This window comes from Manis javanica, chromosome 14, assembly GCF_040802235.1.
Source record: "Manis javanica isolate MJ-LG chromosome 14, MJ_LKY, whole genome shotgun sequence".
Taxonomy (NCBI): domain Eukaryota; kingdom Metazoa; phylum Chordata; class Mammalia; order Pholidota; family Manidae; genus Manis; species Manis javanica.
In genome coordinates this window covers 93,209,674-93,235,667 of record NC_133169.1, presented here as the reverse complement: position 1 = coordinate 93,235,667, position 25,994 = coordinate 93,209,674, and the positions used below count along the sequence as shown (strand labels likewise).

At 40.3% G+C, this 25,994-nt stretch overlaps 1 protein-coding gene and 2 long non-coding RNA genes across 4 annotated transcripts; 1 reads left to right on the top strand and 2 right to left on the bottom strand.

Moving 5' to 3' along the window:
• Nucleotides 1–89: 89 nt before the first annotated feature.
• On the top strand, nucleotides 90–13,403 carry LOC108383958 (uncharacterized). The gene is made up of 3 exons (XR_001849902.3): nucleotides 90–314; nucleotides 585–1,119; nucleotides 12,168–13,403. It is a non-coding gene; the product is annotated as an uncharacterized lncRNA (long non-coding RNA).
• On the bottom strand, nucleotides 13,356–18,018 carry LOC140846241 (uncharacterized). 2 transcript variants are annotated; one of them, XR_012125228.1, is made up of 3 exons: nucleotides 17,778–18,018; nucleotides 16,832–17,083; nucleotides 13,356–15,944 (listed from the first exon to the last, which is right to left on the bottom strand). It is a non-coding gene; the product is annotated as an uncharacterized lncRNA (long non-coding RNA). The 2 variants fall into 2 exon arrangements; XR_012125227.1 differs by lacking the exon at nucleotides 17,778–18,018 and having other exon boundaries at nucleotides 16,832–17,124.
• A 2,757-nt stretch (nucleotides 18,019–20,775) lies between these two features.
• LOC108383948 (double-headed protease inhibitor, submandibular gland-like) lies at nucleotides 20,776–25,648 on the bottom strand. The gene is made up of 6 exons (XM_037016390.2): nucleotides 25,480–25,648; nucleotides 24,907–24,920; nucleotides 24,258–24,379; nucleotides 22,742–22,784; nucleotides 21,412–21,518; nucleotides 20,776–20,954 (listed from the first exon to the last, which is right to left on the bottom strand). The coding sequence occupies exons 1-6, from the start codon at nucleotides 25,544–25,546 to the stop codon at nucleotides 20,909–20,911; spliced, it is 399 nt and encodes a 132-aa protein (XP_036872285.1). The 5' UTR covers nucleotides 25,547–25,648; the 3' UTR covers nucleotides 20,776–20,908.
• Nucleotides 25,649–25,994: the final 346 nt, after the last annotated feature.

Sequence of the window (25,994 nt, the reverse complement as noted above, 5' to 3'; positions counted from 1 at the left end):
TTGATCTCTCTCCAACCACCCCCTCTGATGTTTCATGCTCCAGCGGGCAGGGACAGGCCTGGAGGTTCTGTGCTTGTGGTTTCTCATTGTAGATCAGGAGAATGAGGACTGGCATCTTCAATATCTGATAACATTTGCAAAACAGATTAATTACCAACCATATTCTGGATGATCTAATGAACTTGCTTGCTTAATTCAGGGCTGATAATCTTCCAGGTCTGCTCTGGTCCTGAAGCTCCTCAGAGGACTGGCCTCCTCTGTCTTTGACAGGAGCCTGGGAACCTCCACCACTGCAACCAATGATCTCTGCATAGGTAAGCCTCCCAGTCTCTCTCGTTTCCTTCTACTACACCTTAATGTAGGCAACCCTGAAAATGTGCTGTTAATCTGAAAATTTCTGTGTGCAGCCCTCCTGGAGTGGTCAGTACTTTCACTGCCTTGTTGTGCATTCCCAGCCTGAGTCCTGAAGTCAGACATTTATATTTAGCTCCTTGACATGACCCTACTCTCTTGACATCCTGCCCTGTATTCTTCCCGCTTTCTTTCAAGCTGGGACAAACTCACTTCCTGTTTTCTGGTTGCAGACCTTGGTTGTGGGGCAGAAAAAGGGACGAATTCCACACAGTGGACTCTGTGATCCTGCTGTCATCACGACTCACCCAAGCCCCCCGGACTCCTGCGAGAAGCTCTCATTTCATGTCGTGTTGCTGCTGAGGCCACTCATCCCCGTATCATCTCCTTTTTTAAACCCAATTTTCAACTATCTGACCACACCTCCTCTACATTCCTTGGAGTGGAAACTTTCACCTCTTCTTTATTGAGTAGGGAAGCTTCAGGATGAACTAGCTCCACTTTTTTCCTTTGTCTTATAATTCTGGAAGATCACCTACTTCTCTACTTTTTTAATCTTTCTCTCCACACCCACTTACCTAGGGATCTACACACTCCTCCATCCTTTTCTTTCGGCCAGTACCTGGCCATGCGGTTTACATTCCTCATCCCACTCTGAAACTTATGTTGGAGAGAAAGAAACTTGAGTCTCAGAGGAGTGCATTCATTTGCTGAAGCTAACTAGCTAGTAAGAAAGATACTGACGGCAGAGATGGGATTCAAACACAGGTAAGTTTAACTCCAAAGCTCATGTTCACTTACTATGTCTCTACATTTTCTCTCATCTTAGGGAATGAAATAGCCATCAATCTTCTTAGACCAATACCCTGAATGTCTTGTGAGATACCCTATGTCTTTCTTGGCAGCGTTTTTTACTTTCCCCCACTTCTCCCCCTTTTGAAAGCCAGTACTCTTAATCTCTCCTCAATGCTATCTCCTAAGAAATTAGATTATATGCTCTACGAGGGAAAGACCCTGTCTGTGCCCAATATTGACCTTGCAACAGCAGTTTATTGCAAGGTTTTTTCAACCACTTGATAGGTATTTAGTAATATGTATGAGAGGAAGGAAGAAAGGAAGGAATCCCTTCGTCATTTATTTTTACTATGTTCTTGGATATTTTTGAGGATGTTTTTCCAGACATATTTTAGAGACATTATGTCTAGCCCACCAAGAAATACCCCTACCAGAATTTAATTGAAATCACATAAATTTGATAAAAGTATCATCTTTACAATACAGTCTTTTCATATGTGAATGTGATATGCCTTCCTTTTGATTTGCAGGGAAAATCATCCATTCTCTCCCTATATAATCATAGTAACACTGTGATATTTTTCTATCTTATTCTGCTTTCTTCCACTTTATTCCATTAAAATGCAGGCTATAATCCACCTCGATTTCACAATCCACATATGAATCAGATCCTTTAGCATATGATGTATTGGTTTAAACTATACTGTTTTTGATAATTAATATTTGATTTTGGCAGTTGTGTACCTACATAAGCACCGCATGAGAGGAAGATTGTGTTCTCTGCCCCCAGCTGGGTACTGGGTGAGCGTAGGGGTAGGTTTCAGGTTTACAAGTGAGTGAAATATTTCTTTAAGTGTGTCACTTAAATTTATATTTTCAGGAATGAGGACAAGTCTCATTTCTTACCTATGCATTTCTAGATATATCAATTTTAAAAAGTAACACTATTTTAAATTAGATAGTCTATATTATATAGCTACAAATTTAAAGATGCAGGTTTTCAGGTAAGATCAAACAGTTGGTTACTGGCAGCAAATGCTACAACAGTTTAACTGAAATCTCTAATTCAGTTTTTAAATGAAATCACATGCACTGAAATTCATTGTTTGTAGTATATGATTCTATGAGTTTTGACAAATACATATGGTCACATAAGCATCACCCACATCAGGATGTGAGCCATTCCATGATCCCCCAAAGTTCCTTTGTGCCGCCACAAGGAATTTTCTTTGTGGCACTTAAGATACTGCCTGTCATCTGACAAGGCGATTTGCTTTAAGACAAATACAGGCTTGTCACAGTTGGAAAGTGAGACAAAATATCCCAAAGAGAGTATCAGTGAATGTGATTTCTCAGATGAAAGTAATATTTTCAGTTTTACTGAAGTGAATAATGGCACATGCCCTCCAACAAGAGGCATTCTAAGCATGCCTATCTCTAACTCTGCAGGGGTAAAGTTCATAAGCTGACCTTTTTTTTCCAACTGTAAACAACTAGAAAACGTGATAACCAAGCCTGCCTCTGGCTGTCAGGTTTATAGCTTCTTTCGTTTCCTAGTTTTTGGAAATTGCCTGCTTCTACAGAATCCTATGGTCAACTTCCCTGCCTATACTGGTCTCCATGTATTTGATACTTTGTTCCAGTATCTAACAGGATCTCCAAGCACCATAAATTGTGGAATATTGGGGAGCAGAAGACATAAGTAAGCACCTAGTTCAGCATTTTCCACCTAGAGTTAATACTCAGAACCTCTAAATGTACAAGTCTGGGTGTCCCAAGTTCACCCACCACCACTTCATATAAGCTGTTCCACTTGGTATATGTCATATATAGCAAGAGATTCCACAAAAAGATTTCCAAAATTTCTCATTTGCAGAAATGGACTGAACTACAAATTATACTAGAGAGAGGTAATTTCATAGATTCAGGACTTAAATAGGAGATAAACCATGTTTGTGGATGAAAATTCTTAAAGAAAAAAATAGAAATTATGACTTCATTAATTTACAACTTCACTAAACTATTTTAATTTGATTCCCAAATGGAGAAATTTTGTAACTGAACAGAATCATTCAAGTACATATATTTTATATGCATATATATTTAGATGTGTGTGTGAAACAGGAGTATTTAAAATGGCACTCATTTGATAGGTTGGAAAAACAAGTATGCTTGTAATCTGTCTTTCCATAATAAAATATTACAGGTGTTTGGGACATTTGGAATTACCTGTAAAATATAAGCTGCACATATTATTTGACTTAAAATTCAACTTCAAAAAGTCTAGAACTAATTGAATGAGCTTATGATAAACTGCACAACTATGCTCATTACAGCACTGCTGGCAAAAGTATGTAACAAGAATACCTTAAAAGGAATTGTGTATATTTGTATATATTTATATGAAGATATATCATTGACTGTTAAATGAAAACAGCTAGTTGCAGAGAATATCTTGATTATGTCCTTCTGTCTCTATTTTTTTTTATCTATATAGCCTGATTTTTTTCTCTCTCAGCTCTGTCTTCATATTGTCTTTTCTCTGTGTGTCTGCATCAAATCTCCTTCTCTTTTATAAGGACACTTGTGATGACTTGTAGGGCTCAATTAGATAATTTATATATATATATATATATATATATATATATATATAACACATATATATATTTAGTAATAAATTAGAAAAATAAAATTATAAATGTAACAGTTTTAAAAATTAAATAAAAAATGATAGTTTAATAACAGCCAATTTTATTAAGCAATTATGTTCAAAATTCTCTATGGGCTATAAATAAATCATATAATATTGAATCAAGTACTATTATTAGCTGAATTGATAAAGAAAGTGAGGCACAGAAAAGTAAAGTAATTTACCCAGAATCAAACATTTACTGACTAATAGTGCTTGAATATGAACCTGATATGTTGTCTTTCGCAAAGCCCATATTTCAAAAAATAAGTTATACTGCTTCACTACATAGTTTTTGTATTTTTAATGTATATTGCTATTTTTTATGAGTGTAGAACCTACCAGGAATGTAGATCCTGAAATTACTAACTGCCAACCCAAGCTACTAGGAGAATCAGTAACTATGAGAATGGCAAATACTCTCTCTCTATATCCAAGCCTGTTCAGTACAATTTAAAGCTGTGATTCTTCAATTTTAATTCAATTTTAATGTGTGCCAAAATGTCAGAGGACTTCTTAAAATAAAGATTCCTAGGCTTCAACTTCCCTAGATATCCAGGTTCAATTAATAGGTTCAATATATACTTGTAGGGAGAAGGAACGTGCATTTTACAAAGTATTTCTAGTGACTTTTATAAACAAGATACTCAGGGGTGGAGTGACCATATGTTCTGAGTTGCCTGGGATACTCTCAGTGTATGATTTTCTTCTTATTTCAACTATTATAAATATTACTTTTGCTCTCAAAATTACCCTGATTTGGAAAACAAATTATATTCATGCCATACTTTTATAAGCACCATACTCTTTAGATGCTCTGACTGCATGTAAACTCCTTATATGGAAATGAGACATCTGAGTAATTCAAAGAAGGTGGGAGATGATTTTCAAGCTCTTTTCCACCATTAAGAAAAATGCATCTGGGCCAGCGATGACACTGAATGAATGAGGGTGCGCGTCATCATTCCCCTTCTCACCAGACCAGCCACAGGAACTCAGGAGAGCTTAACGGAACAGCCTGCGAACCTCACATCTCGAGATCACCACTGTTGTCAAGACAACCTCCTGGAAGAGCAAAGGGCCCCTGGGAGAGAAGCACATACCCGGGAGCCTCCCTGGCTCACAGCCTCTGCAAGGAGAGAACAGACACTGATAAATCACAACAGCTCAGAGGAATTCCAGAATTTTTCTGTTAAAATTATCCTTACAGATATGCCATTACAACTACAACTATCTTACTTTATGAATGAACAACTGAGGCCCAGAGAAGGGGGAGAAAAAACTGCTCCAGGGCACATGGTGTGTTTCCTGCACACCTGAGCAAGAGGCTGGTCACGAAGTTCTTTTCACTTCCTTTGCTGCTTATGATTTCTGTGGCTTTTATCCAATCATGCTGCTCACTTCTTTAATGTTTACCTTAAAACTAGGCTATTACTGAAGAAAGGAGGGCAAACTCTAGATCTAGTCTTTGTCAAAGAGGCATGTATTTAATCAAATTGAAGTTGAAAATTCCAAAATCCAGAAGCCATTCAAATAAAGAAAACTCAAGACAAAGGGCAGACAAGGTCCTAATACAATAACTTAATTCAAAACAATTTTGAGATCATTTGAAAAAAATCATGGATTTGTCACCATCCCCACTAACATTACTAATAATATCTGACATACACTTGGAAGATTTCTATATATTAAGCACTTTATTAACTCTAATACACATGAAGTCATCCATTAATCCCATTTTAAAGAAAGGAAGACTGAGCTCTGTGGTAAATAACTTCTCTAGTGTCACGCAGCTTGTAAACGGCAGAGCCAGGACTCCAACCCGGGTCTCTCAGACTCTAGAGCCAGTGCACTTAAGCATGACCTTTCATTGAAAGAGATCTTGGAGCATGTAAGGCTCACACTCTATTTACATGTAATGAAACAAAAGCCAGAGAAAGGGAGTGAGCTGCTCAATATTAAAGAAAGAAATATTAGCAGAATGAGGATTAGAAGCCAAATCCGAGACTCGTAGTTGTGGACTCTATTTCTCTGTGTTTCTCTTTTTCTCTCTCTCTCTTTATTTTGCTTACCTAGAGTGTAAGTAAGAATGACTCAGCTTTCAGTAAAATGGAAGCATCTCAGGAAAATTCAGTTGAAGCTCCTTAGATAAGAATTTCTTCAAGGGGACTTTAAATGAGAATTTATAATTTCAGGTTACATTGTTTCCTGAAAGAATGAAGTTTCTTTGTAACCTTCCGCTCTTAACGGTGGTCTGCCAAGGGGAACACAGCTGGTCTGGAGCTCCTAGACTAGTCACGTGGGGCCCACCTGACTTGAAACAGGCCACTCACCCCATGCTACGAGATGTAACAGTGCTTTCGCAGTTAGATAAAGCTATCTCCTTATAGTGCTAGAGTGATAATTAAAGTAACTCATTTGTAAGAAATATTCCTTCTAAAGTCAGTGTGATAGGCAGTCACTATCACTAACCCTCTTTATCACCTTCAGCAGCATCAGTATAAACTACAACGTCACATCATGACTGCCACCACTTACCAGCCAGCTCCAGAATTCCAATTCATGGATAGTAATCTATACATGCGTAGCACTCACCGGCAAAAAGGTCAGCAAACCACTGACCAAAAGCAGAAGGCTGCCTGATGGCTTCCTGATCAGTGAGCTCCGCAGGCTTTGCAGGCAGCGTGTTAATGGAGTTCATCACTGCGGATGGTGCACAGCTGTACGTGTAAGTGGATGCACAGGCGTGCACCTGAGTACCTGTGCATCTGGCGGCCAGCCAGCCTCCCCTCCCTAATTGTGTAATCTATTTCCCCAGTGACTAAAGACACCAGAAACCAAAGAAGCTCATTTTTATGCCATTTTCAAACAGTCAGGAATGATACTAAAAAATGATGTTTAGGCAGAATGAAATGAATCACATGTAACACACACAGAATTTGCTTCCGTCAGCGCACAGTGATTAATTGCACTCATCATTTTCTTCTAATTTGTAGATTTTGAGTCTGCTCCCAGCAGAGCCTCAGGCAGGGCCAGAAAGCTTCCATCAGGCAGTAACCTGTAGGATGGTCTGTACAATTTGTGTACAACATTAACAATTTGGTGTCTTGACTACCAGGAAAATAAAAATGTTCATGTGAGGGATTTTGAGGTCGAGGAATTCATTAGACTAACAGCATTCCTAAACGGTCGTTGCATTAAAAACCCTGGATATTCAAGGTAAATGTAAGCTGGGGGGGCTCTTTCGTTCAGCCCCTTGCTTTTATGCAGCACATGCAGGATAATTCCTATTTAACATTTTTGTTTTAACAAGAAGGTGACAGGTGGATTTTAGTCATTGTGTATAAATACCTTCTATGCTTGCCTTCTCTCTCTTCTCAAATATGCTCCGTACTCTTCACACTCTAGGGCTCTTGCTCTTACTGGTCTCTGCCTGGAAGACTCCTGGACAAGGAACATAAATGGCTAGTTCCTTTTTCATAGAAACATTAGTTCAAATATTATTTGCTCAGTGACGATTTCCCTAACAATTCAAAAAACCGCTACCCCAAATCAGATTGATGTGCCTCATTGCCTTCATAATGCTTTCTAATATCTACAATTATCTTTCTCATTTAATTATTTATGTATTTTTCTGCCACCAAATACATACAAAAATACACACAAATGCACACACATACATGCTAGGTTATAAGCTCATGGATCATTTTCTCCATGGGTCTCCATGCACAGAACAACACGTTGCACATATAAGCACATAGACATCATTCCGATTTTACGAATGACTAACCAATAAAATTCCTTCCTTCTTTCAAAAATAATAGTTGAGCACCAATTATTCCAAGTATTACTAGACGCTGAAAATATAGTAACAACAAAGACAGATTCATTGAACTTACATTCTCCATTCTTTTCTTAAACACTCGCTGGGCGGAACTTTATTATTCTGGAAATTTGAGGGTGAGTAAGAGTAGCTCACAGGCTAAAGGAGACAAAAACGTTTTGATTAAAGCTATACACAGTGAGTGAGGGAGCCCTGAAGGGTGCACATGCACTGGAGTAGGTGAAGGTGTGCGAGAGAGACAAGGTGGTCATGGCCAGGCTTCAGAGAGGAGCTCCCCGGAGTGGTTAGAAAGTCAAAGGCATTCCAAGAATAAGGAATAATATGAAAAGAAGAAAATGAATAAGAACCAATGTGGATTTTAAGAAATTAGTGTTAGAATCAAATGCAGAGACAGACCTTAAGATAATATGTTTAATAGGCTAAGCTAAGGACTGTAGTATTTCTTGCACTTGGAGTCCATTAAGATCCCTGGATCTGTAAATTTACAGTTTTCATCAAACCTAAAAATTTTGTAACTATGATTTCTTCTAATATCTTTTTTGTTCTCTCATCAGCCTTCTCCCAGGCTGCACGAAGTGGTCCCACCACCTACTGATGGTTCCTTTAATATTTTCTTAGGTTTATTTTTCTTTCTGTTTTATTTTTGTTCACTTCAAATGCTGTTTTCAAGTTTACTAGTCTTTTCTTCTGCGATAACTAACCTAACGTTAGTACATATGTGTATTTTCCTTCTCAGGAACTTTGTTTTTTTTTCATCTTTAGAAATACACTTTGGTTTATTTTTTTTTATATGTTCCATGTATTTACTTAATATGATCTATCTTTCTTCTCCTTTCTTGAACTTAAGGGATAGCTGATTTAATAGCCTCATCTACCAATTACAACATTTGTGTTATTACTGCATCTGTTTACATAATTGATGTTTTTCTAGATGCAAAGTCATATTTTCCTTGTTCTTTGTGAACTTTACCTTTTAGACACTGGGTATTTTTTCTATCTCTATAAGTATTTCTGATCTCTGTCCTTAGATTGCAGTTAAATTGATTGGAAAAAGGAAATAATTATATATTTCACCTCTCGGGACTGGCTTTAAAGTTTTGTTAGATAGAACCAGAATAGACTTTGGTCTAGAACCAATTTTACACCTCTTCAGAGACAATGACCTCTGAACATTCTACTAAAAGCCCATGCATGCTTTACGAAGACTTCCAGTCAGGCTAGTAAAATATAGTCAAGTCTGACCATAAAACATTCTCAACACCGTGTGAGCTCCCAGGATGGTTCTCTGCCTGCCTCAGTGGGGCGGTTCTCTCCTTGTCCTCGGGTAGTTTCCCAGCACCCAAATGCTGGTGGACATTCGGCTGGAGACTAAAGAGGGTCCCTCTGGGGGGCTCCGGAGCTCTCCCTGCCCAGGGAACGCTAACGGCCTTGTCCTTCTGGACGCCCGCCACTCGCGGAGGCCTTAGGTCCTGCTCGGGTCTCTTCACACGCCCGCCCCTGGCAGGTGCCCGGGAAGGAAGCTGGAGCCCTCACAGGGCTCCCCTGGCTCCCCACCTGCCTCAGGAATCAGTGCCCTGTGCCTGGATCATATCTGTGAAAACCATTGTTTCATATACTTTGCCTAGATGAGTCGTCATTTCAGGCAGGAGGGTAATCCGGTCTTCATCTTGGTGGAAGCTGGAATTCTATACTAAAGATTTTGGTTTATCTTATTCTTACTCTAAAGGTGATAAAATTTGTATTCAGGAATAACATGATTAAAAATAATTACAAGGATTACTTCTTCTACATTATGGAAAATGGATCAAGGAGGGTAAGGGTGGGGAGTCACTGGAGTCTATTTCAGGAAGTCATTGTCCAAGTGTGCAGTAGTAAGTGCGGTCTTCTGTCCTCAGCTGAGACCTTCAGTGGTCACTCCTACAGCTCATCCCCTCTGACTCCTGCATCCCATGCCAGCATTGTTGGGGGAGCGGTGGGGGGTGGGGGTGTTGCGTCTGCTCTCCACTGGTCCTGCCCCCACCACAACAGAGAACTGGAGGGCAGAGACACCTTACTGAAGCAGAACCGAAGTTTTATTTGAATCCGCTCCAAGGGGGAAGCAGACCGGAGTCAAGGCAGACAGAGGCAGGTTTGCTTGACCAAAGCAGAGAGGAAGGGAAAACAGAGGGAGGGAAGGGAAGCTCCTGGAACTGCTGCTCAGCGGAAGGCAAACCCTTTGCCAGCTCCCGCGGCCAGTGTCACCTGGGGTCCAGTGTCACCTGGGGTCCAGTGTCTGCTCGAGCCTGCTTGGTGTGAGAACCAAGTCCCTACCTCCCCCTTCCCCCAGGATCTGGGGGAGCCGCAGGGCACTGGATGGAGTGAGACTGTGTTCTGAGAACTTCCCAAAGGCAACGAAAGGAGATTTTCAGGCAGGCTTCTAAGGAGCGTGACTGTATGGCTGCAGTTCTGTTCAGGTCACCAAGCGATGGGAACTGTCAAGCACAAATCAGAACTCTCAGCAGCCTCTCCCTACAGAGAGAGGGCCGCACTTGAAGAGAGGGGGGCGAGGGGAACATCAGAGAGGAAGAGGCGTGCTCAAAAGCTGGGATTCTGTCTTTTAAGGAGTTTCAAGAGTGGGATAAAGGTAAAGGGTCGGGGGCGTGGGTGTAGGCTTGAGAGACAATGCGTCACTGTGGGTAGCCAGTCCTCTAGGTGGTTCTGTAGCATGAACCTACTGTTCCTCTCCAGGACAGTGGCCTCTCCCAGGTACTGGGAGCACGTCCGCTAAGACTGCCTGCCCCGCTTGACTTTTGGAAAGTGCCTAAGGATGGATGCTGGTTGCCAGAGGACCGAAACCCTGTGATTAGAGTCCCAGGAGAACTAGACTCCAATTTTAAAATCCCAGTGTAAGAAGTTCTATGGTTGCCAGCACGGCATCGGGGAATTCTTAAAAGCAAAGGGAATGTTTCATGCACTTAGTTTCATGCTGATGCCAAAAAATGCTTTCCTAGCCTTTTTTTTTTCAGTATGTATACTGACTTTAGTGCTTTTCCTTCAGTATACTGACTTTTACAGTACCAGTGTGTAGGCAGCAAGAAAAATTGAAAAGCTCAGTATATTAAAGACATAAGTATATTCACTTTACGTAAAAATGGAGTTAGGTTTATTTTTCTCCCATCTACTCAACTCAAGCAGGTAGTTTCTTCCGGGCATTTACAGTTTTGTTCCCCTGACAGCTAGCTAGCTACCATTAGCCTTTCAGTTAGGATTTAAAAGGTTGACAATGAATTTCCACCTACTATGAAGCTGGTTGACAGATAACCCAAAAGTCAACAAACAGGCCTAAAACACCCAATATCATCAGAAGGCCATGCACTGTTTGAAGACCAATGTATTTTTTTTTTTGATTCTTCAACCAAAGCACACAGGATTTAATACTATATTATTAACTATAGTTATCATGCTGTATATCAGATCTCTAGACGTACTCATCTTACCGAAGTGCAGCATTGTACCCTGGGACCAACATCTCCATTTGCCCCATCTCCCCACCTCTGGTAACCACCATCTACTCTCTGTTTCTATGTATTCAACATTTTTTTAGATTCCAGATATAAGTGAGATCACTGATTTCTACCCTTTTTTATCTCCTTCCTTCTACTTGCTTTAGGTTGTATTTGTTTACCTATTTGTTTTTAATGGAAACTTAGATTATTGATTTTATATATTTCTTTAGTCATACCACTACATGCTACAAATTTTCCCTCCGAGCACTACTTCAGAAGCAACCCACGAGTTTTAATACGTTGCTTTCATATTTCACTCTATTAAAAATGGCTCGATTCTTCCTTTATCATCCATGTATTTTTTAGAATTGCACTGTTTAACTTCCAAATAGTTGGGGATTTTCTAAATTACTTAATTTCTTCTTAGTCAAAGGACATACATTGTGTGATTTCTTAGTTTTACGTCCCAAGATATGGTCTAACCTGGTGAATGTTTATGTGCACTTGAAAAAAATTATGCAAAGCTGACATTGTTGGGTGACGTGCTCTATAAATGTCAATTAGGACAATTTGGTTGTATTGCTTAGGTCTTCTATATTCTTAGTGATTTTTTGTCCACTTGTTCTGTCAATTATGAGAGAAATGCTGGCATCAACTATGTTTAATTTTTTCTGTTCTTAGAGTACTGTCAATTTTTGCTATATACATTTTGATGTTATTTGAGAAGTACACATTTAGGATTGCTGTCAGGTGAAAACACACCTACAGTTGATCCCTGTGTCATTATGTAATGTCCCTGCTTGTTCCTGGTGATATTTCTTATTCTGAGCTTGGCTCTGTCTGCCATGCAGTTAGTTTAGCTGTCAGAGATTAAGGAAAGGAGAAGGAAACTGAAACACTTGTCCATTTTTCAAGAAGAATGTAAATGAAATACACAGGGTTTAGGACAGCCTCTCCAACTGGTAAAAACATTTTAACATTGAATTGACCGTGTTTATGGCAGGGAGGCTGAGCAGAAGAGAACCAAAGAGCTGCAGCTGAGCTCCCAGGAATCTGGAACACCGAGCGCAGCTGGAACTTCCAGCCACGCCGCCGCGCCCGCTGACCCCGTGTGGCGAGAGGGATCAACCCTCCGACACGGAATAATGTAAAGGTAGCAAGTGTTACTCCTTTACGCCGCCGCTGTTTCGGAGCGTTTACTATTCAGCAGCAGACAACCAGGACAGTACTGCAGAGGGCAATCGGGTCGCAGATCTGCCTTCTTCTGCGTTTAAACAAGTGAACCATAAAAATGGAGTGTATCAAATAATCCTAGTATAAGAACAGGATTTCTTATAAGATCAAAAAACCAGATAAATAAAAAAACAACTGAAATGTAAGGGAAAGTGGAGATGATGCATTTATTTATTAGCTAATTTGATACCGTCATTTTATATTTCGCACATTTTTCTATTGGGCTCTTTGTCTTGTTTGTAGGAATTCTTTATGTATTTCTGAGATGAGCCACTCGTCGGATATGTGTGTTAGAGACATTTTCTCCTAGTTGGCAGTTTACCTTTTACTCTCCTAGTGGTAGATTTTGATGAAGGGCAGTTCTTAATATTTTAAAACAGACATTTCATGTTGCACAATTTATCATATTTTTATTTATGGTTATGGAGGGTTTTTGTCAGTTAAAGGAATATTTGCATACTCTTAGTTCATAAAGTTCTATTTCCTCCCCCCAATTTTTTTGAGTTGGTTTTTTGAATATTAGTTCAAATGAAATTGTCAAGATTCATTTTCTCCTATGTGTGTATCCAATAGACTCAGCATAATTGATTAAAAAGAACAACTTTTCACAATTTTACTACAGTGTTTTTTTTTGCCACGAATCAAATAACCATATATATGTGGGTCTGTTTCTGGTCTATTTGTTTACACCAGTATTTTTTTATTGTGATTTGCTTGAAAATAAGTCTTATTGTGTGGTAGTGTAAGTCCTCCAGCTTTGTTCTTACTCAAGATTATCTTGTTTATTCTTTCTTCCTATTATATGTTCATACACATTTGAAATCGAATGAGTACTCTCTCAGGAAAACCTTGCTACTTATTTTGAGTAAGATTATTGAATCTATAAAACAATTTAGAGTGACTGTACCTCTTAATATTGAATTTTTAAGTTGATGAATGACTATGCACTTGTATTTAGAGTTTCTTTGAAATATTTGATTAAATATTTTGTAATATTCAGGGTAGAGATTACACATACCTTGTTATTTTTCCTCATGCATTTGTTATTGTTGGTATTCTGAGAAGTAATATCTTTTACATAGTTTCATTTTAAATTTATTTACTGCACACATTTAGAATATAATTTCTTCTTTTGCATATTGACTTTGTATTCAGTAAATTCTTATTTCCAAAGTAACAAGTAAGTATGATCCTGTTTTTACAACATCATTTCTACCACACTCTTAATCTGTACCCTTAGTCATTGAGAGAGAGAGAGAGGAAGATAGAGTTTAGGAAAGATTTTCATCTAAAATTAAAGGCAGTAAGTCCTGATTGTAATGTTTTGCTTAGTTTTTTTAAATGAAAATTTACTTTTCTGCATTTCTGAATTCTTCTTCAAGAGTATATATTATTATTTAAAAGCAAAATAACCTTAAAATACAATTCAAAACTTAAAGAAAATTAATCACAGTGTAGGCATATTACTTGACTCACTGACTACCTTCACATGCCCATAGACTAGAAGGATTTCCTAATTTTTTTTGGATAATATATGATAAGCAGTTTGCTCAAGTCTGCCTCTTTGAGTTGATTAAATTTCTTTATATCTTAAAAGAGCCTTACAACGATCTAATCAAGGAAATAAAAAGGAACTCCGTAGAATAGTAAGTAATGATTAGTCCATTAGTTAGATAGAAGCATTTCCTAACTCTCTCATCCAATATGAGATCTGAATAAGAGCTTGAGACAGACTATGTTAGGAGATTTCACCGTCCTGGGAATAAAAATATCAGAAATTGCAGAAAGCCATCTCCGTTTTAAGCTCATCCCCTCAGTCAGGTTCAGAAACAGATGTCCTAAGCAGGTGGTGAGGGAAAGCCCTTTGATTCTACCTAAGGTTTTGCCCTCATTTGTCAGTCACCTGGATATCCCTATTTAAACTTTTTGGGAGCGTCACTTCTCAAAATCAGGTGTGTACTATTATTATCACCATGTTAAGTGATGAGAAATCTGCAGCTCATAGAGCATAAGCCACTTCCCCCAAATCACCTTGTTGGTAGTTGACCAGACGGCTGTGGAGCCCGCCAGTCAATGGTTTAGGCGGCAGTACTTTACTGCCACCTTATGGGCAAAATGGGTTATTACAGGTCCTGCAAGGGTTCATTATGGTTGAAGTTGGGCTTCAGAGAGTTCCTCTATCAAATGCAACAATGTGTCTTAAAGTCATACTAGATGTTTATTTGTATTATAATTCACAAAAGAGAGTGATTTTTTAAGAGGTCAAATGTAAATGATTATAGAAGGATTATGGCTGGAAGAAGAGATTGGAGGCTGAGGTAATAGTCAAGAAGAATATAAAAATAACCCACCAAGAATGATGACAACTTGGACTAAATAAATGTTCATGAGCTTGATTTATGCTTAAGATGAAATAAGGAATATAAATAAATTATATATTGAAATTGAGTTTGAGAGGACTCATTGAGTAAAGTAAATCAAAGCATGTGGAGGATCATATTTAGAAAGAAAAAAATAGGATTTATATTGGATAGACTGAGTTTAAAAATTCTTTGAGTTAATGAAAGGAAGACGTCTAGTATCTGATCCTGAGAAGATGAGTACAGTCTCACGTGAGTCAGAAGCATAAGGGCCAGCAAGTGACCATAGCTGTGAGCAGACGTAAAGCAAAGGAGCACGTGGGGAAGAGAAGATGGCAATGACAAAAACCTGGGATCGACCAATAATCAGAGGATAAAACATATGGGGAACAAGACAGAGGGATTTCAAGATTGAAAGCACCTGCCAGAAAGGACGAGCCCGAGCAAGCACACAGGCGGTGGCTGTCAGATGAGGGATGCAAACGGAGATGTTATATTGGCAGTGGTAGAATATGTGTGGAAATGACCAGCTTTTAGGGTTTGCACTGAAAACAGTGAAGTATTGCATTTAGATAAACATCCCGACCTCCTTTCCCTCTCTGGGAATGACTACAGTCAAATGACAGAAAAAGAAAATATTATGAAAGTTCTTTTCACTGTTGTGCACACCAATTTTAAGTAAATGTTTTCTTATCCACTGAAAAATTTTGTGTTATCACAGAGCACAAGTCTTCTCCTTTGGAATCCTTAGAAAAAATACAGCTATGACGTGGGCTCCAGTCTAGACTTTAGAAATCTTCAGATTTCCCCCACCCCAGACTGAGTTCCCTGAGAGCAGAAACCTGTTATGCCCAAATCTGTGGACTCCGGAGAACCTGTACTGCCCCTGGCAATTGTTGGTACTCATGAGCACTTCCCAGGCACCCTGGGGTGGGCAGACAGAGGGGGTGTCTGGGGCACACAGGACCAGATCTCAGCGTGGGCCCCATTCGAATCATTCCACCCTGGGCTGCTGCAACCTGCCACATCCATGTGAGTGTCCCCTGAAGAACATCACAGATTGCCTTGCTGCAGAGAGGTTCTAAAAGAGCAATTCCAAAGAAAATTCAGATTAGAACCTTGGTCTTGGGAAATCTAGTGGAAGATTACCACAACAATTCCATGTGGTGGCCACCGGTGTGGAGGACCTGAAACCAAGACAGAAATAAAAATAGTTACAGAAATCAGTAACTGGTAAATCACAGTTTAATCTGTTGGCAGAATAAAAGAATTCTAATTTATTACCAAGAAATCTTACAATAATTAAAAGCATTGTTTCATTTATACATGTTTTCATTCTTTTTTTTTTTTTAATGTGGAGTAACTCTCCTGCTCCTGAGATGTGATCAGCTGAGGTCTATATACAAGTGCCCTCATCAATATTGACAGTCCAGATACCAGATAATTTTTGGATTAACAGTAATGAGCATGGGCTTAAGAGGATTCAGAACTGGCAGCTGATATATGAAAGAAATTACAAAATGTGAGAACTTTAAAGCGATCCTCTGGCCCAATCCCCATTATTTGGCAGAGCAGAGAAAGACACTTGCTTCTGGGGCGCCCAGGAATTCATGGCAGATAGCGGAAAGTGCAGCTCCTCAGCCTTTGAGGTGGGGTCTCTTTGCAGCCCCCCACACAACTCTTCTCAGAAAGAGGCCACAAAGGATCCCTCATTCAAATACACGGCCAAGTGGTTTCAGAAGTTCTGAGTTCTTGAGCTGCACAGTGGTGCAGGCATATTGCCAATCATTTCACATGTCACTTCACTGAATCCCCCAAGCTCCCAGGTCCCCCTGAGTTAGGGGATCCCCATTAGTTAATGCCGGTCTCCATGCATTAATAGATGGGAAAACTAAGGCCCCTGCTCATTGGCCCAGAGATTTTGTTCTTTGGACCACATGCCATTGACTCCAAAGAGATACAGAAATGCAGATAGATAAACTGATACACATAAGTAAGTAGCTAAAAAAGTATTTCAAAGACTTCTTCAGATCACCATGTCAGAGCCCACAAATTAGCCAGCCAGATTACTCACCAGAAGGTAACACCCGACGTGTGTGGACGAAGAACAGAAGTGAGCAGAATCCTGAGACTCGGCCTCCTGCCGACGTGTCCTTAGAGCGATGCTGTCCCGCGTTGTCTAGGGTGGTTCCCTTTAGTGCAGCCACGAAAGCAGAGGTATCAGGAGATTGGACCAGCACTGAAGTGCATATCCGCCTCTCGTGTGCCCACGGGAGCCGCTGTGTGCCACCCTCGGGAAGCCTGTTCCACGCTTCCCCGAGAACACCTGCTCAGGAAATGTTCAACCTTAGTTTGACGTGAGCTAAAGTACCGGCCTCAGCTACATACCTGTGACCGCTCAGGAGACAGAAGTCAGTCAGAGATGACTCAGGGCGTAGCTATTAATTTTAGTATGGAGGTACTTTAGGTATCTTGAAAAGGTAACTCCTTAACTTAAGATTTCACCCCATATTTTTCTTTGAGGGGATGCAAAGAAAATGGTGAGGACCCTAGAGGCTTCTAGAGAAAAGAGCTTCTCAACAGAGGACGTAGGTCTGTCCTGCCCGTGAAGCAGAGACTACCACCTCTAGATTAAGGCAAAGAATTCTAATGCCCCAGGCGTACTTGGCTGTGCGGACAAGCTTCTGACACGGAATGCTAGACTCACTTGGGGCATTCTGAGAAAGATCACAGGGAGAGAAAACATTCTGTGCCACCCCAAGGGGCACCCAAAGCCTCTGCTGACACGCTGTGGTGCGTCTGGAGCGTTGACATGCCTCCGGAGCACTCGGCTCCCCAGGATGGCTGGAGGACCTTAGCTCAATGTCCAGAGCTGCCCACTCTGCTCGCCTCTGAGGCAGTCTAGACGCACACCCCCATCTCTCCCTGACGTCTTCCCTGCATTCCTTCAGGAATGAAGCAGCAGCAGTGGAAGACGCAGGCGTCCACGCTCTAGCCCACGTGTGTCCCCGTTGACCCACCTCAGAGAGAAAAAGAAGAAAACTGTGGCATGCTTTTTTGTGGCCGGTGCCTCTCCCTTAGGGCGCCTGGGTTAGGGCCTCAGGAGGAGCTGAGGGGCTGCACAGGAGAGAAGGTGCTGGCGCCCTGTGTGCCAGGCTGAGCAAGTCCTGGGATGCCCGACATTGCTGCTGAGTCAGAACCAAATCTCAGCAGGAGGTGTTGGGGAAGGAAGCGCAGGGTCGCCTGGAAGACGGGGGTGGGGATGGATCACTGAGCAAGGCAGCCCTTGGCAGGCGATTGTAGATTACCAGTGGTCATAACTACAGTGATTAATCCAATATAAATCAATGAGTCAGAAATTTTTAGTCAGTAACCAAAAAGAAAGTCTTTTAAAAGTGATTACTGATTCAAAAATTTACAGGATATTTATTCAAGATATTTAAAAAGGAGATATTTGGATATATTTTAGAGAAATGTATTTTTAATACATTTGTCTTGGGGGAACAAATAGTTTTTTAGTAAGTGTGAAAATCCAAACTGTAGAGTTAAACGTATAGAGAACTATTAACTATCTTGATTGTTTAATTTTTGGTTCATGCTCTTATTAATAATAATTGGTTTTATGGCTTCATATTTTAATCATGTCCTAAAATTTGTCTTTTTTTTCTCTTGCAATTTGCATCACAGCTGATGAATGTTCATAATTGTTCTAAATAAACCTTAAGTCTGTGTTTTTTGCAATAGCATATGCTCCATGGGATATTATTAAAATATTATAATTTATTTATATCTAAAAATTTTAAGGTAGATTTACATATATAACTTATGTTTTTTAATGTATATGTATTTATGCAATGATTACATATTTGGGGTTTTTACCTATAAATTGATAAAGTGAGCATATTTGAATAAACTGTTTTGGCCTAAACAAATTTTTCCCAGTATTTAAAATATTTTTTTTCCTAAAAGTGCAGTAATTATTCTATTCATTCAGTGACACCACATCTTTACTATTATTTTATTAACAACTAATTACTCTCTTTATTTTACTGGCTATTTTTGACTTAGAAAGTATTTATCTGACATTAACCTAAAATCTCTCGTTTCTTGAAGCCCATGAGGAATATTTTATATTATGAATTGTTTGTTTTACAACATATGTGTGTTAACAAATTGGACATGAATATTAAGACTCATTTGATTAAATAGAAAAAAACACAGTTACAAGTTATGATTGATATTTTTAGTGTAATGTCAGCTTCAGGTTTCATTTGCTCACTATTAGAAAATAATTCTCTTGACCAAAGCAAAATATCTATCTCTGCATATTACATTAATGATCTGAGTCCTCTCTGTGGAGCCCCAGATATGGGAAAGTGCTGCTCTATCTTCTGCAGACCTGCGTATACCCTCGTCTCTCCCAGATACCTTTGATTTTCCTCAAGCCTTTTCAGTGACTCCAGAATTTACTCACATACTGTTTTTATTCTCTTCCCCAGCATGACCAACAGGATGCCTTCTTTTACAGCTGCCCTTGTGTGACTGGGACCTCTAAATAGTGATGCATAAAGTATGCATGTATTCCTGGTCTGTTCTGATTTGTTTATAGTATTATGGATTTTCACTCTATCTTTCTCCAAATCTGAATTTTCTAGTTTTCACCAGTGTAGCTAAAGTATTATAAGAATGTAATACTGTTAGGCAGAAAAATAGACATGAGCTGGGTAGGGAGAGAATAAAGCCAGTAAAACCCACTAGAAGGGACTCAAAGAATTAACCAGATAAAACCAGGAGCCAGAAGGGACTCACAGAGGTAATGAGTTGATTAGCTGAAGCTCCAAAGGCCAGGAGGGACTTAGAATTGTCTGGATGTTCCCCAGATAAAGAAAAATATCTGAGCGCAGCCCATGTCTTCACTGTACCAATTAGATAATGACATTATAAAATCTACTTAGCCTGAAAAAAGGCCCAGTTTATTCTTTAACTTAACCTATATGCTGTTTTTAACTCTTCTAACCACTTAATCAAGTAACTTTGTAACCAAGGCAGGAGACAGACCTGAAAGTATGAATAAATCTATGTGGACAAAGGATGCCAGTATCTGGACCAATACAGTCACCTAAATAGCCCTATTCTTAAGACAAAACTTCAAAGGAATTATGAATCACCTCTATACATCATGCCTCATGCTGACACTCACCCAGAAGGCGCTACAAAAATCCCAGACCCTAAACCCGTAAGCACGCCCCCTCTCTGAGGTTGCCGGAACTCGCCTTTCTTCGGGTGTGTCACTCTCTCCGTTCTGCTCCAGGTGAGTAGGGAGGGGCTGCTGAGAGCTCGGACTTGGGCTTGCAGCTCACCCTGGCCTGGGTGAGCCAAACAAGACCGCAGCTGTACAGTCACGCTCTTTGGTAGCCTGCCTGAAAATGTCCTTTCTTTGCCATTGGGAAGTTCTCAGAACATAATCTCACTCCATGCAGTGCCCTGCGGCTCCCCCAGATCCTGGGGTGGGAGGGACTTAGCTCCCACACCATGCAGATTCAAGCAGACTGTGGTGCCAGGTGACCCTGGCTTTAGGAGTTGGCAGGGGATATGCCCTGGAGCCGAGCAGGAGTTCAGTGACCTTCCCCTTTGTCCCTCTGGTTTCCTTCCTCTCTGCTTTATTAAAGTAAACCCGCCTTTGTCTGCCGTGACTCTGGCCTGCTCTGTCCCTGGAGTGCATTTAAATAAAACCTCCATTCCACGTCACTGCTGTGTCTCCGCCCTTCGGTTCTCAGAGAACAGACTCAGCCCCCAGCAAAACTAATGGTCAACCCATCCTTTGACTCATGTTTATTGAAACATTTTAAGTCTTTTAAAATAGAATGCAATGAGCACAGTCTTCTCCCCGGTGTGTATGGAATCTCTCTAGCTCCCAACTTGTCTAGAGTGAGAGGGTGTCTTTCCACGTGACTCATAGTTTAGGAAAATCACCATAGATATTCTCCTTAGGAAAAGAATCACATCCAGAGACAAGCCTGACAGTTTTCTGCTGAGAATCTTTTATTGAAGAGTCAGGTCCACATATTCGCCACCTCAGCCAACCTGGAGAAACCGGTTCTGTGCGTGGAATCTCCCGGAGGGAGCGTGGGTCCTGCAGCCTCAGGGTGACTCAGCACTGTCCGTAATTTGCCAAAAAAAGGGTACCACCACTCTTCCTACAAGAGAAACCACTTTTTTTTTTTAAAGAAAAGAAGGCTTTGGAGACTTTATAAAAAATTTTATATTTTTAGATCAAGCCATCAGAACGAGTGCCTGACAAGAAAGGTGAGCAAGTCCTCACTGCCCTCCGGGGAGGTGGGAAAGGAATTCAGTGTGTCAGGAAAAGCTGGCGTTGGGACCCAAAAAATTTCTTTTGTCTTCCACATACTGACACTATGATACTGATCAAGTCTCTCCTCTCCCTGGCTTCAGTTTCTTCCTACTATCCACTTTATTTCTCTTGCCCTCTCTTTCTCTTCCTTTTTAACTTCTTCTTGTGAACTATTCTGATTATCAGCAGATCCTCTTACTTGACGCTTTGTAGGAACTTCTAGCCTATCAAGCAGGTAAGATGGTTTTTGTCTGTGTGGGAGAGGCTATTTCTGCAAATAACACATTGAATTCAGCACTTACACAACAGCGTTGCAAAACAAACATTTGTTGGGATATTCGCGTCCATCAGATCCACAGAAAGGCATGTATTCCATGGTACATATGTTAGAGTATGTGGTACACTCAATCTGTCTCAATCCAAAACGGGGAAAAAATTCAAATAGTTAAATCATAGAAAATGAGCTTTTCAAAGCCTTGAGGGACCATTTATTCCAAAGTCCCACATGCAAAAAGACAGATCCTCTGCAGCTTACATAATCCGACCACAATGGTGGGAACCTCGTGGCAGCAAAGAGGTAGGTGAGCCCAGGCCCAGGGCTTCCCCCTCACTCATTCCCCGGGTCTAAACGATGAATAGAATACATCCTGAGCGTTCTGTCCTGCACTTAATTTCCGAATTGGCACTCTCCTTGCCATAGTGACATCCACTTTGCTTAGGACGGCAGCATGTCTGGCCTACACAGTTGTAATTGTCTGCCAAGTTATTGCCCAGCCTCTGTGCTTATCTGAGGTGTCAGTCACCCTCCACACTGATGCCAGAGTCATCTTTAAACTCAAATCAGATCTTGTTTTTCAAGTACTTAGCTGATCCCCCATCAACAGAAGAGTCCCCTCAGGACCCAGGCTTCTCTCTCCAGTCCCACGTGTTGTGCCTGTTTCTCTAGTTCAACTTAAAGACCACCTTCCAAGAGCATTTCCTGATCTCACACATCCCTGCACTTGCTTACGGTGTATTTCCTGTCTTGCACGACCTTACCCACTTATCCATCAGACTGATGCCTATTTCTCCTGGAAAGTCAGATCCCCACTTTTATAACAGTGTCATGATGCGTTCCTCTCCTCTCCTATCACTGTGTTCCTCCTCAAAATGAACCGTCTTTACTGATGCAACCCCATGTTTCAATTCTCTTAAATCACATTGCAAACTGTATTAAAATTATTGACATCCCATTCACAGAGCTCCTTACCCCAAATTGTCTCCACATTTGCTCCTGAGTTTTCTCCATGCTTTTCAAAAAATAATTTCTTTTATCGTTATGAGAGTATCCCTGAGTCCCTAATGTCCTCCTCTTAACCTACTAATTGGCTGCAGTGTTAGGAAATAACCGCAAGTGTACCCATCTGCCCTAATTAAGGGCTATGAGTGAAATTTAAGGAGTCTTTCTCTGGGTAAATAAGTTGACTCTACGTCAGGTCTTCTGTTTAGGCCAGTCAGATGTTTTATCTATGACTGTGCATAATAATAGATAATTTCTAGAATACATATTGTAAAATAGTTTTCCTCTATGAAAGTGAGGAATTATTATAATGTTTTATGTTAAGAATAAATAAAATTTCTATGTACACTTACACATTTACCATCATGAAGTTTTCTGACTTGAAGTCCTTTGTCTCTGGAAGAAAAGATTTTATTGAATGGGTTATGCAGTTATTTGATATTTTATAATCTACAAAGTAAAATACATTCATATGTCATTCTGTGTTGTCTGACCTGGACTTAAGATGAAGAGTCCCAGTTAATAGTCTAGTTGGGCAATATTGACCAATAACATCTCTGATGGATGACCATTTACAAACACATAAAAATATAAGAAAATAAGATCCATAAAAGGAAGATGGGAATTCTAAACAATTAGCCCATGAGTCAGATGAAAATCAGAGACATAAAATAGTGTGCAATCATTTTTTCAGTTAAGAAAAAGAGAATATGCTCAAATCTATCTCTGGCACATATAGTCTGCCTAAGTTTGTTAGGGTCACTTCTACTTTCCGTCAGATTCCTGCCTCCTAAAGAGAGGATTCTAGATAATGTAAAGAGTAAGACCTCATAGGTTGTAATCTCTCATGAGTTTTATTAGCGCATAAGTCTGCATATCCTGAGAGGTGTTATTCTGGATGGCACGTGCTGTTACACTTGACTGTACATTTTCAGGGAGGCTAGAAAATAAGGAATAATATATTAAAAAGGAAGAAAGGCTCATTTCTGTGTCAGCTGCTTAGCTAAGATTTGACATGTTTAACACAGTGACTTCCAGACACTATTAGAATTCCTACCTTACAGATGAGAATGCTGAAGCGTGCATGAAGGAACTGCCTATTGAGTATTTGCCTAAAGTCACAGACCCACTGAGTGCGGTGTGGATTCTAATCCAGATTTCTGACTCCAAATACCATGATTTTAACCTCTAATCATCAGTAGTGAATTCAAATTGCTGGAATGACTGGTACTAACCCTTCTTTCATTCTTCTAAACACAGAGATGTTGTTTACAGTGAGGACGTAATATTTAATTTGTGGGGCTGGTGGTAGTGGGGATTTCAACTGATTCCAACCATCCGTTTGTATTTTTGGTGTCTTCCTTAGACTTTTCCAGGCAATCATGAGAAGCAACATGGATTTCCTCTGGAGTATGAACAATAGATCAAAATCTTATAATAGTGCCTGTGGCTAACAGCTTAAATAGAGATAGCTCTCTTCTGAGTTCCCATTATATATTAAGAAAGATGTCGCACAGGAGGTTCATGGAACATTGATTAAGATACATTCTTGCCTGAGACACAGCTTCTTTAAATGTAATGTGGGAATAAAAATGTCCCTATGTAACACTGATGCCCGAAGGAACAGTGTATAATATGAATGAGAATTTGGCTGGAGAGCAAAGAAAAATACATATGTCCTCTTAGACATACAGCTAAGTTAATTTTTTGATTTTAACAAAGCAATATCCTAAGACTATTGGAAGAACATGACAAAAGGTAGGACTTGTCAAGCCATGTTACTAAAAACCAAGATGATTTTGGCCAATGTGGACTTTGCAATCTTTAAAAAGAAGTGGGGGGGCACTCCAAATTGAGCACCGTACTTACTGGTTTAGCATGCAAAATACACATTCATTACTATAAGTTCTCTGATCTGTGCCACAGATGGGTTTCAGCTCCTTTGTGCATTTGATCTTGGAGCCTTCTCTTGTGTATTTGGAGCAGTCCACCTGTAAATGGAACAAAAAAAAAAAAATGCCCTACATTCTCTTTTTCAGAACGGTAGTCATTCACATATCAAGATGGTAGAGCAGAGCGGTGGGGAAAAAGCCCTCACCTCTTCAATTCGTCAACTGACATGTCTGGAAGATCTTATGTGCCACATGCTATGCGACACCGATAACTCAGACCTACAACATTCCTTTAACGAGAATTAGCTTTTGAAGAAGGAAATATTAATCTCTCTTTTTAGGGTTACCGCAAGAGTCCAGTGAAATAGTGAATGTGAAAAATACTCAGAAAAATTTAAAATGCAACTCAAAGGTAAAGGTTTACTTTGTTTGCTATTCTACTTTGCAAGAAGATCTCTTTTACCGCCTTTAAAGGAAGAAACACCAGCAGAAGTAGTAGGGCAGGAACAGTTAACAGTTTTACCTCCTGAGGAACTAGTTCAGCTGTGAGCCGGTTTCACTATTTTCACAGCTCCATTTATACATTCGCTGATTTCATTTTTACACACGGAGAAGGTTGCACTCACCTCCTTCCCTATGGCTTGATCACGGAAGGATGGCATGAGATGCAGTTGGAGAGAAAGAATTGGGGAAAGAGCAAATTCCACAGTTAGAAAAGCAAGGCTGACTTCACTGCTCACAAGGACTATCTCCTGCCATCCCTTGCCCGGGGCCTAAGCGAGTTCACTGCTGACTCAGGGCCAACTCAGGATGAAGACAGGGATCACTGTGAGCCTGGCGTTCTTTAAAAATGGGGCAAATCCCTGGTCTTTGGAGAACGGGCTTCACAGGTATCCAGGAGTTCCTGTGGGTGCGCCCCAGGTAGGGTTGGGTTATGGTCTCAAAGATGCATAAAGGGCAACTTTGCCGCTTCCAAAAGGCAAGCCGGGGAGTGGAGCGACCCTGACCAGGAGCCCAGGCGGGAGTCATCGCCCTTTCATTCTTTTTCTCCCAAAGGGCTGACCCAACCCCGCTTTGTTAACCAGACCACTCCAAGAGGATAACTTCTAGATTTTCTTCTGACTTTAGCATTCTCTAATTACTGAAGGCTGAATAAATTGCAGTGAACATAAAGACTTCGAAAAGGAATCCTAACTCACCAGATGCAGAGACAGTCCAGGTAGCGGCCGCCAGGACAAGGATGGTCAAAGTGGTGGTGCTCCGCATGGCGGTGCCGGGCGAGGAGGTGCCGGTGGGCGCTCTGAGCGTGAAGTCCAGAGAGAGGGACAGGGCAGTCTGTCAAGCACACGCCGTATATACACATGCATGTATGTACACAGGGCAGGATCCCATCCTCATTAAAACTGACCTGCTCAGTGGTGATTGGCTGTCAACCCAAACTAGGATATTTACTTTGTCAAGGAAAGCTTCCTTATTATTTTGATTTATAGGCTGTAGGAACAGTTACACCTAGAAACTCATCTACCAAACACGTTTGCATAATAATCTTCTGATCCCTCAGCAAATACAGTGACATAGCTATATTTAAGAACAAATAAAATTATAGGTGTAGTAAGTGGAAATAAACATTAAAAGGACACGGATAAAGGGTATTAAGGGTCTATGAAAGTTGAAATAGAAGCGACAAGGACATTTCTCTACAATGTAAAAAATC

Excerpts from the sequence above, each read along its gene's own strand:
- LOC108383948 (XM_037016390.2), bottom strand. The coding sequence starts at position 25,546 with ATGCGGAGCACCACCACTTTGACCATCCTTGTCCTGGCGGCCGCTACC. Across the intron at positions 22,785-24,257 it reads GTATTTTGCATGCTAAACCA|AGACAAAGGACTTCAAGTCA; the intron begins GTAAGTACGGTG and ends CTTTTCTTCCAG. Across the intron at positions 21,519-22,741 it reads AACTTCATGATGGTAAATGT|ATTGAGTGTACCACATACTC; the intron begins GTAAGTGTACAT and ends GGATTGAGACAG.